The 12,119-nt window shown below is 42.6% G+C and overlaps 1 protein-coding gene across 2 annotated transcripts in view; it reads right to left on the bottom strand.

Annotated features, from left to right (window-relative positions):
• fam189a2 (family with sequence similarity 189 member A2) overlaps nucleotides 1–12,119 on the bottom strand; it is a 49,945-nt gene that overhangs the window by 4,328 nt on the left and 33,498 nt on the right. Inside the window, exons 2-7 of one of the 2 annotated variants that reach the window (XM_071204316.1) lie at nucleotides 6,746–6,865; nucleotides 5,188–5,295; nucleotides 4,482–4,615; nucleotides 4,252–4,387; nucleotides 3,567–3,636; nucleotides 1,599–2,120 (exon numbers count right to left, since the gene is read on the bottom strand). In XM_071204316.1, coding sequence (XP_071060417.1) covers nucleotides 1,599–2,120; nucleotides 3,567–3,636; nucleotides 4,252–4,387; nucleotides 4,482–4,615; nucleotides 5,188–5,295; nucleotides 6,746–6,865 — 1,090 coding nt within the window. The remainder of the gene's footprint in view (nucleotides 1–1,598; nucleotides 2,121–3,566; nucleotides 3,637–4,251; nucleotides 4,388–4,481; nucleotides 4,616–5,187; nucleotides 5,296–6,745; nucleotides 6,866–12,119) is intronic. The other variant, XM_071204317.1, reaches the window with a different exon arrangement.

Below are 12,119 nucleotides of genomic sequence, written 5' to 3'. Positions count from 1 at the left end.
ATAGATGGACAGATAGATAGATAGATAGATAGATAGATAGATAGATAGATGGATAGATAGATAGATCGATAGATAGATTGATGGATAGATAGATGGGATTATTAAGCCTACATTCTTTTGTGTGACTGTACCTGCAGTTCCTCCCTGACTTCTCTCTCTCTCTCTCTCTCTCTCTCTCTCTTTCTCTCTGCCTGTCCTGTCGGGGGTGCTGCAGAGCTACGTAGCCTCGGTTAAAGCAAACAGAAGAAGACGACATGTATCAACAAACCACCGCAGCCCTGGCCCTTTCTCATTTCATCAAATCCCCCTCCTCGACTCCTCGGTCCTCCGGTAGTGACCCGGAAATGAATTTCAGCGCGCCATGTTGAAGGACATCTCATTTCTCTAAATGCACTTCGAGAATCGAGCGTCGAGGAGGCTCTCTGGAGGAGCTCTAACCGAGGATACACTGATGGGTCCTCCACGGCTCCTCAGCGGATGCATTTCCGGGAACGGTGCTTTCATCGCAACACGATGTTTACAGTGAGAACAGCTGTGAGGTCCGTGCAGAAAGCAGAGCAGTGTGTATAAGATATAGATCACTCAGTATAACAGGCCTACTCTCTTTATTTGCTTTAGTTTGGTAGATATCTACAAACAAAGAGTCGATATTTTTCTAAGACCATTTAGTGCTTCACATAATAAAATACACAACGGCTGTAGCCTGATTATGCTTAGGAGCTGTGGGTGTGTGTTTTGAAACATCTCTGTTCCCGGAAATGCATCCACGAAGGAGCCGTGGAGGACCGTGGAGGACCCATCAGTGTCTCCTCGGTTAGAGCTCCTCCAGAGAGCCTCCTCGACGCTCGATCCTCGAAGTGCATTTAGAGAAATGAGATGTCCTTCAACATGGCGCGCTGAAATTCATTTCCAGGTCACTACCGGAGGACCGAGGAGTCGAGGAGGGGGATTTGATGAAATGAGAAAGGGCCAGGGCTGCGGTGGTTTGTTGATACATGTCGTCTTCTTCTGTTTGCTTTAACCGAGGCTACGTAGCTCTGCAGCGCCCCCATCGTCAGTAAATGGAAGTACTACAAAGAACCCCCGTTTAGTGCCGTTATTTCACAAGTGTAGTTATACACAGCTCGGAAAAAATTACCGAGGTCCGGACCGGACAGAGCTCTGTGTCAGTGCTGTCCTTATTAGATTAAGGGTTTGTGCTGATCTGGCAGAAATAAGGTTTAACTTTATATTGTTATTTGTCATTTGATTTATGGTGCATCTCTGGCGATGTTACAGAGTAATCAAAAAGTAATGTAACTAGTAGTGTAACCAATAACTTTCAGCAGTGAGTAATTTAGTAAAGTAAGGGATTACCTTTTTTGATTAACTACCCCAACACTGACAGTAACACACCTTTTGTATGCACGTTTGGTGTTAAAGTGGTTAGATAGCTTTTAGATTATATACTGAATAAATGTTGGTGGACTTCTGTAAATCCTCCAGTAAAGATGTTGAATTAAATGTCTTACTGATGTCCTTAATAAATAAGTTAATCCTTCAACATTTGTATACCAACTTCCAAAGATGCTTAATTCCAAATGAGAAAAAAAGCCAACCTTTAGCAGCAATATCTATCAACACCGGGTCACTGTTGGAGCGGCGCATCCTTTCTTTCCTCCGGTGGCTCAATGCTGGGGAGGGAGGCTGCTGCTGAGGAAGAGGAGGGTGGAGCTGAGGCTGGAACTGAGGCTGGAACTGGAGCTGAGGCTGGAACTGAGGCTGGAACTGGATCTGAGGCTGGAACTGGATCTGAGGCTGGAACTGGATCTGAGGCTGGAACTGAGGCTGAGGCAGGAGCTGAGGCTGGAGCTGAGGCTGGAGGTGGAGCTGAGGCTGGAGCTGAGGCTGGAGGTGGAGCTGAGGCTGGAGCTGAGGCTGGAGGTGGAGCTGAGGCTGGAGGTGGAGCTGAGGCTGGAACTGGAGCTGAGACTGGAGCTGAGGCTGGAACTGGAGCTGAGACTGGAGCTGAGGCTGGAACTGGAGCTGAGGCTGGAGCTGAGGCTGATGCTGGAGCGGAGGCTTGAGACGCAGAGGGACGCCCGGTGATGCTGATACCACTCGGGGACTTCTGTCTGAGACTAAATAGAAAAAGATCAACACACTTGGTATCAGAACATTTATTTACAATGAAACAAAAGATTTGGTGAATGGTCCTACTAACAAAAGTAAAACACATTCCAAAAGATGTGGTGTTGTGTTCAATACGTTTCTGTGCATGTAAATGGTTCCCGACCAGAGGGCGTTTCTTTCGCAAACAGCTTAATATGTTTTAAAGGTCTCCTATTATACTATTTGTAGGCATATATTATAGATATATCTCTCTGACGGCCCGTCCACACAGCGGCGTGCGTTGAAGCTTCCAACGCTTCTGCCCATTGGCATCAGATAAATACAAATATATAAAAAACATGTCTATGAAGTGTTTTGCTCAAAATACCAAACAGATCCCCATTCTAGCCATGCCTCATACCCCTCTATTTCAGCCCTGTTACGGCCCGTCCACACGGCAGCGTGCGTTGCTTCAACGGAGACGCTTCCCATTCACTTTGAATGGGGTGACGTCACGCTTTGCCGAACTGCATTGTGGTTCCGTCGCGTCGCTTTGCCTCCGTTGCTCGCTTCGAAAGTTGAGAAAAGTTCAACTTTTCAAGTGTTGACGGAAGCGCCAGCCAATCAAATCATATGCCAGTACAAGCACTAGCCAATCAAACCGCATGCTTGTGTGTCCGGGGCGGGAGATCAATGTGATTGGTTGTTGGTCGCAGGCCAGACACGCCCACCGGCAAGCTTCAATGCACGCTGCCGTGTGGACGTACCGTAAGAGAAATGCTGATTCTGGGTCTAAAGCTTTATACAAAAAAAGATTTGAACATTTTTCAAATGCCGTGATTAAACGCCAGATCATGTTCAAAACTATTATTATTTCTGAAACAGTATGGAGCTCAAATGCTTATTTTCTTGCGGGTTTACTACAAGGTGAGTTCCTTTTTTTATTTCCTGCTTTTTTACACTTACTCTCTCCAGTACAGGTTAGCTCTGAGTGTTAGCGATGCTTGCTAATGTAAACAAAGACCATATTACGTCCAAAACACGTCGCACATTGTTTCAGATAGCGAAGTTTCTGATAGGGCCGTGGGTGTAAAGCCAGCCCACAGTGATGTCGTCATTACGCAGCTAATCTGGATCAGCTCTGTTGTACCCCCGTTTTTTAGAGATTTGGGTACGGAGGAAAAGAGAGAGGGTTTTGTTTTCTGACAGTTTGTGAGTTCCCTGACTCACCGGGGACACATGTTTATGTGTAAAAGACATCAAAAAGTGCATTTTGCATGATAGGAGAGCTTTAATTGAGTTAGCCTGGCACAAGAAAACAGCTTGAGAGTACGATACAGCAGGAGCTACTGTACATGACACTGGAGAACCACTGTCACAGCGTTTTTGTTCCCCCTGATCATCCTATCAAAGTGCAGTACAAAGATTGAGAGCCATTATCAGCCAATCGACACTCGGCCTGGTGTGTGTCCTACCTGGATCACTGGCTTCTGAGGGAGAGGCCGTCGTGTATATAGTCAGCTCTGTCATTGCAATCTCTGTCTCCTGGGAGAAACACACATCCACACACTGCTATAGTTATGACCACTAGTGACACATGTGCCTTTATTCTTCACTGATGTAACTTTGGTCGGTTCTTGCAGTAACTCAGTTTATAAATTGAGAAAGACCTGGGATGCTGGTGGGATGAAGGAAAGGTTTGTTATATATTATTATATAGTTGTTATGATGTATTGGATGGATTATTGTTCTGTAATGAGATCTCATCGTTGGCACATGGAGGAAAAAAATACATGTTATTCATGTGTTTCTAATATTGTATCTTAGTGTGTACATCACAAGTAATGTTTTTTACCACACCTGTGTCACCTTCAATGTTTGAAGACAATAACCAAAAGTTATGTTGAGAAGATACAAATCTCAGATGTTGCAGAGTTTGTAGCTTTGACAAAAATTCAAGATTGACTGTCATGGATTTTTTTATCTAAAAAAGTTATTTTGTTTAGAGCTGGACCGATAAACCAGCCTGGCTGATATCCTCTTATTGCAGATATTTCACTATGGATGGATGCGAAACAAATATTTGAGCCAATAAGTTATCATGTCAAACATCCAGTCTTCGTTGGCCTTTAGTGTAAAGGAGGTTCATCTGGAGTGTACCTGTATGACTGCATTGGCAGAGCTTCCAGCAACAACCTCATATGGAGGTGGGGGGTCCAACGGACAGAAGACCTCCACCCCTTTGATTCGAGCACCGTAGATGTGAGGGAGAGGGATCACACTGTCCCCGAGGATCCTGAAACAAACACACAACAAACTAGTTACCATGTGACACATAGACACTAAAACTAGAGTACTAAAGATGTATGTGTGGGGGGGGGGGTAGTTACCTGCGGGCCAAGCGTGGTGTGTACGAGTAGAAAGTGGAGAAGTAGGAGGGGGGAGGGGCTGGGGCCACAAACTCATCTGGGTCAGGGACCTGAGCAGGCTCCTCCCTCTCTTCAGCTGTGGCCCTTTGCTCGTCCTATCACAGAGCAGTGACACGAGTTAGCATTTTAGCAAGTACCTGAAGTCTATGATATAGTTCACTTTTAAATTGTTTTATTTTTTACTTCTGGGAATTGCATGTATGCAACAACGATCTTACAGGATAACTGGTGTTATTACACGGCGTAGTTGAATACTCGATTCTGATTCAGAGGTTGTTAATACTCGATAAGACACCACTGCAAAGCATAAGGAGGTTAAAGACAGAGCATTTGACGTCAGATAGATCAACAGAAGAAGACAGACAGGAAGTAAACAATAAAGGGAACCGCAGAAGAAGACAGACAGGAAGTAAACAATAAAGGGAACCGCAGAAGAAGACAGACAGGAAGTAAACAATAAAGGGAACAGCAGAAGAAGACAGACAGGAAGTAAACAATAAAGGGAACAGCAGAAGAAGACAGACAGGAAGTAAACAATAAAGGGAACAGCAGAAGAAGACAGACAGGAAGTAAACACATTTGGATGCTTCCAAAGAGTAAACTACGGTGCCAGCCCAGTAGGTGAAGGCCAACATGAGCCTTGCTGCTGCCTGTAGTGAGATCGTACCATGCAGGGTGTCCTCGCCGTGAAGATCTGCAGGTATCTCAGCGCAGAGGCCATCAGGCACACAGCAGTGGTCAGAGCGTTCAGAGCACACAGTGCAAACAAGACTTTCTGAGAGAGAGAAACACACCATCAGATTAGACCCAGAAGAAGAAGAAACCTGAGAAGAAGAGTGCAGTGCAAAACGATGACTGATGAGCAGCATCATATCTCTCTCTGTAGCGCTGGTGAGTTACTTCACTAGATGCCGCTCAGATACCGCCAATGGTCCTTCACGCATGTCACCCCCTTTAATCTTCTCTTTAAATCGATCTCAGGAAAGGTACCAGGGGATTCCCTATTTCGACTTCCCTTGGACCTTACTTTCATCAGCTCATTTTAGTCCAAAGAAGTAACCTACAGAAATGTGTGTATTTGTGTTAACCTTCACATAGCCTAACAACTGAGGAGAGTGCTGTACATCACTATATGCTCATTACGAGCTGATGTCAGATCTCAGGATTAACTAACATCTTGGATGGTGATTTCTATCCTGTAAATGTTTCTGTATAATACATGAACTCGCTCCAATGTTAGATGTGTAAGTAGTTATCATGTAATTACTCTGTTTAGTGTCTGGGCCCCGACTTTAAAGCTTTGGATAGTTGATCAGGGTGTCCCACTTCATACATCTCGACTGCGTGCTATGACTTTACTTTTTAAAACTTACAGCATGAACAAATGAATTAAAGGAAATTCAATTGCAAAAAAGCAGATAACACCTTATAGCCTCCGTCTGATACAAACCATGACATCAGCAAAGTAACAGTGAGTCTCCATCCACAATTGAATTTGGATGTTGGGGCATGTCCATAGCACGGGTACCGGAGTGTTATCAACATTACATTTCCAGCAGGCGGCACAATCTTTTCAACCCACTATAGGAGTGCACTGGAACAATAAACTGGACTGGGCGGACAACAGTGAAGGGGGGGTAACACCAACAAACAAAGACCATCTGTGGTGCCTGTAGCCATCAGGCTCCACAATCAAGGACTAACCAAGTAACCATCACAAATAACCTGCACTGAATATTATTCATATTTGCTAAGTATTCCCATACCACTTTCACCCATAATGGTACCTGCGCATTTCAATGTATATGTATGAACTCGCTCACATACTGTATGTGTATACATTTACATTTCTTACTGTTAGTATATGTTTATTCTTTATTTTTATTATTGAATTGTTATTCTTATTATCCCTGTGTATATTCCCATCTGTGTACTATCTGTGTTTCTTTCTTATTCTGTTGCTGCTATGACACCTGGATTTCCCTACGGGGAACAGCAGAGGTCCATCTCATCTTATCTTACTTAAGGCAGGTGGGGTTCGGTCATTATCAAACTAACTTCTGGCCAGATAAATGAGAAACACTGGAAGAATATTTAGCTGGCAGTGTAACCGGCTGCAGTCGCACTACGCCAGCACAACCTCTGTACTGCATATACTGTAAGTGTACATGTATTAAATACATGTTCCTACTCGGGGTGTGTTCACTCATTAGCTCACAGGCTACCTTGAGCAGGATCCTCATGGTGCTGCAGGAGGGGGCCGGGTGGAGCTCCAGAAGCTTCTCCTCAGGACAATTGGAGCTGGGGGAGAGGGAGCAGCAGTAGCACACATCTCCGGCCTCACTCTGAAACACACACACACACACACACACACACACACACACACACACACACACACACACACACACACACACACACACACACACACACACACACACACACACACACACACACAGGGTGGAGCTTGAACACAGAACCACAGTCACTGGCATTTGATTATGGAACAGCGTTGGAAAAAGCATGCAAAACATAGACAAACAGTAAATAACAATCATGGTACTTGTAGTGATAAAGAGATCAATGAAAGTCAAGTTGAATGTCCTAGCTTGCTAAAATAAACATAACATATATTTGTACAGGTGGATAGGCAGTCATCCGTTAGCCAATTTCCTTTCTTATGAAACAACTTCACAATGCTCCAGCAAAGTACTTTTTACACTTCTGTTTGTGTCCAAGTTATACAAAGAAGATAAACTAGGGAACTTAAGAGGAGCTGCTCGTGTGCTTTTTAACGTTAGACAGAGCCAGGCGAACAACTGTATGTCCTGACTGCACTCTATGAAAGGGGAACATATTTTCAGAAATGTCAAATATATTAAATGTATGAAGTATAATAGTGAAGTATGTTCGTGTAACACAGTGGCTTCAGAACATGAGCGTTCTCAAAGGAAAAAGGTCAGTATACTTTCCTCTATGATCAGAAATATGTTTTCTCTGTATCCAGTGATCTTTAGAGGAGCTGCTCGTGTACTTCTGGACTTTAGACAGAGCTAAGCTAGCGGTTTCCTTTGGTTTCCAGTACTTGTGCTAAGCTAGGCTAACTACGTGATGACTACTCTCTCAAAGCATACATGCCAACCTTTCCAAATCCAAAAGAGGTAGGTTTGCGCGTGTCAAATGTGCACGCCCAAACGAGGTAATCAGGAGAAATGGAACCCAGTAATTACAGGTATAAACCATGTATTTAACATATATTGCATCATTTTATGCCTCTTTCAGAAAAAGTGGTAGCTTGGTAAACAGTGACATCAACGACATGTGTGGTCTGTAAAATGCCCGAAAAGTAAAAGAAAGAAAGTCTCCACATTTTATTATTTGTAATATGTTTCTGGTCCTCTTTCAGTTGAGACTGTGGATGAAGGATGTGTCAGGATGTAGAACTCTTGTGTGAACATTCGATAAAGCCAGTTTCATATTCTTGTTTCATGTTGTTGACATATTAGACTCAAAGGTTTGCACAGAGCGAAATATCTTTGTGTTGCGCCATACATCAGAAAATACTGCATTAAAAAAGTCATTTGCTGCATTTGTCTACTGATAAAGTGTGATATAAATAATGTAGAGGCTTTCAGATTGCTGCAGCTCACTAAACAGAGACATTAACGACATGTTTGGTGTTGAAAATGTCAGAACAAGTGAAAGAATGGGAGATAAATATCCCTAAATCTCAAAATGTTATGATATATTGTGTGTGTTTGTGGTCCTCTTTCAGTTGAGACACTGTAGGTGAAGGATGCTTCCGGAAAAGACCAAACACTGGATGTCTTTCATTCGCCAACATGTGTTTTGGAGACACTGATATTAACGGGGAAACCCTGCAGGACTCAAATGCCTCGTCTCCGTTCCCCTAAACTCATTTGGGAGTGATGACTGATTATTATCAGCCCCGGGGGTAACGCTGCCCGTTGTTTCTCTTTCAGAAACACAGAGGACTGTTTGTATGATGGGATCACAGACACGCTGCAATCGGTTTCCGCTAAAAGTCGAGTCCAGTGTCTGGAGTTTCATTTTTATTTGTTATAGTTTGGGAAGAACGAAAATTCGGTAGGGAAAGCCAGCTAAATCGTTAGGCGGTAGACACATGTCAACAACGGTAGACTACCGCCCACATCGGTAGGGTTGGCAGGTACGTCCAAATAGAAAACATTTTCAGAAATTGAAAAGTTAATCAGATGAAATTAAAGCCTTTTGTGAAGCATTAGATACATGCACTATGTGTGTGTTAAGCAGTGACTGAGCTATCAGCATGCTTACAGGGTGGGTCAACACATCCCTTGCCTAAAGTCACAAATAATGTCTCTCTGTGTCTCGGTCAAACAAAGAAGAAACATGTCTATCAGTGATCTTTAGAGGAGCTGCTCTTGTAATTCTGAACTGTAGACAGATTCGGGCTAGCAGTTTCCCCGTTGCCAGTCTTTGTGCTAAGCTAGGCTAACCACGTCTACTTCCTGCAGTGTACTTACAAAGACCTGACAACAATATGTATCTGATCCAGATGGGCAAAGCAAATGCTATACTGAATTCTGATGTAATAATGACTCTTTAAACCTCTATTTGTGATTACACATTCATAATTATATGCTCCCAAAGTCATTTCTGCAAAAGCAAATAGTCAGAGAGAAATCGATTACTGAAGAAAGTATCTGTTTACATCTGACGCTACATTGGGAGAACTGCTGCACTTGATCTGAAAATAGGTCCACACACATACACACACACACACACACACACACACACACACACACACACACCACACACACACACACACACACACACACACACACACACCAGTATTTATAGTGCAGAGTGCAAAAGAGTGTGTTTACCCCATATATCTTATCCCTCTACATCCTCACAGACAGGACATGTTAAAACAGAGCGGCAGGAAGAGAGAGAGAGAGGAAACCTGGCAGAGGGAGGAAGGAACGACGACACAACAGCGGGCAAGGTCAAAAGGTCACGAACACACAAGCTCCGTCCTGAGAAGAGTCATCTCATTTCCTGCAGCCAACCTGCAACATCCTTTTCTTGCTCGGAGACGAGAGTGAAGAACACCAGCCCAATGCTTAATACACACATTCCAACACTGTGTTGAAAAAGGGTCAAACCATTATAAAGAAATATTATTACAACATGACCATAAGGGTAAATACCAACAAATATAATTATGAAACAAATTCCATGTACATAATTATATGATTCGTTTTATATCAGACAAATACAGTATGTTTAATTAATATTTATTTTCAATTTTGAAGTAGGTTATCCATCCTTTTAATTTTCTGAAGCCACCTGAGGTCAAGTACGGGCGTCTGATGCACCACTTCCCAAACATCCTACACGAAGCTGTTATTTAGTATAGCCCCGAAAAAAAGTATTTACTATACAATAAACTCTTGTTGAAATAAAATAAATCTAATTATAATGTCATCTGCTAAGGCAATTGAATGAATTAATGAATTAATTAAATAAATATCTAGATATTATTCTTTGACCAAACTCTCTAAGTGGCTCCAACACAGTTATATACAAAATGACCCTTTTTGGGTGACTGCCGTTTGGCTTTGTGGAAACCAAACAGCAGCAAACTAATGTACATTAATGTGGAGGCAGCTAAGCAAAAGAAAGTGAGTTTGCATTACAATCTATTTGCTTAAATTATCTTTCCAATAATGGGATTTTATTTATGTTAAAGTATATATTTAGTGCATTTATCTTTTCACCAATACCATCTTCCTTGTGGCTGTTGTAAATCCGGACAGGCGGACAGCTTTCTTAACAAAATTGCATGACTTAAAGGTGGGGTAGGTAAGTTTCAGAAACCGGCTCGAGATACACTTTTTGTTATATTCCATGGAATGCTCTGAACATCCCGATAGCAATGAATATCTGAAGTGCTTTGACAAAAAATCCATAAAAAAATGTCATCTGTGGAAGCCGTAATACTGTAAAAAGCACGACGATTGCCGCCCTGTCTGTCAGCCTTCCATCTCGTGCACGCACAAATGTATCTCGTGCCCTCATTGGGCGTGCCGTAATTGGGCGTGCATTGCGCGTTCATGTGTGTTGGAGGAGGTGCTCTGTAAGGAAGTCTGAAGGAAGGGGCGGATTCTTTTCGACTGTGTACTTTCAAATGTTAGTGCACTCGAGCCGGTTTCTGAAACTTACAGTACCTACCCCACCTTTAAGTATTTCCAGAGAAACACTGTAACATGTCTCTGTATATTATTGCACAATCCAAAAGCTTTAGAACATCTGGTCTTTATCTGAACTGGATATGTCCCAAAGCTCAGATAAAAACCTGCTGGAATGGAATAACATGACCTGAAATCAACTGTGAGTGTGAAACAAGGACTCCCACTGTCAGTACTCTGTGCAGCATTGGCAATGTACTACAATATTACATGATTGAATATACTCCTCCCTTTTTCCCTGACGGTCTGTATATCTCTCTAAGAGGCCCTGAAAAGTCGCTAAGTCCAGGGAGAAAGTTAGCAACACTGAGTGTGTGTTTGGCAGTGACAAAATCAGCAGCGTAGTAATCAGCAGCGAACCGCTTCAACACGTGTATTTCGGTTATTCACGGCATGCGTTTTGTTATTCTACAGCAGGGGTATTCAAACTAAAATCAACGAGGTCCAGTTAGAGAAAATGTCCCCATGCAAAGGTCCGGAACATCAAAATGTCTAAGTTGCTTCATGAATTAGTGTGATATATATTGAAGGTGACCTGTAGCTTTATCAACGTCTGCATGTAATCAACAACTGACTGCCAATCAAATAAAGAAAGTGCAATTCAAAACAACTATTATTGTCAATTAACATTGAACTCTACAGATATACAGTAAATACTGTGGGATATGTGTAATGTTCCTCTCGGCAGCATTTATAAATAAAATAGAGAAAATAAATAAAATAGCTTTTAAAAGATGTGCATCTTAAAGTGCTTAATTTTAGATAAATCAAATAAAGTGTAGCAGCAGCTTGAGTTTTCCCTTTTTCTTTGTTAACCGTTTCACATCATGACTTAACAGTTCAGACGATTATAGAAACAATACCAATCTTTACATCATAACAAGTGAACAGTTTTAAAGTTTCTCTTTCTTTTCCTCTTATATTGCAGTCCCTCACTCACTTTGTTTTGTTCAGTGCGAGAATTGAGCTGGAGCTTGGCGTGCCAGGACTTTAGATCTGGGCTGAAATGGTGTCAGGGCCTTCTCACAACACACATGCTCATTGGTTAGCCTCGGTTAGCCTGCGCTGGAACGATATCTAGTTTTTGATCCTGGTCGACTGATCATATCGGGCTCTGAGACTGCTTATTTTTAGTGACCTCAGTCTGACTTGAGAGGGAATGTTTGGTCAATAACACTTTGTGTTTTGTCTCATAGTGGCGTTTTGGCACTTTTAATGAGCGCCACGGTCTCTGAACAAATGAGACACACTGGTTCTGTGCTCCCAGTGGGCAGGATGAACATGAATGAGTCCACTCAGGGTTAAAAGCTCTGTTCTCACCGTCCACTTTCCTCTCCTTGGAGAG

The sequence above is a fragment of the Pseudochaenichthys georgianus genome, chromosome 9, assembly GCF_902827115.2.
Source record: "Pseudochaenichthys georgianus chromosome 9, fPseGeo1.2, whole genome shotgun sequence".
In the NCBI taxonomy this organism is placed as follows: Eukaryota; Metazoa; Chordata; class Actinopteri; order Perciformes; family Channichthyidae; genus Pseudochaenichthys; species Pseudochaenichthys georgianus.
This window is presented reverse-complemented; position numbering and strand designations above follow the sequence as displayed.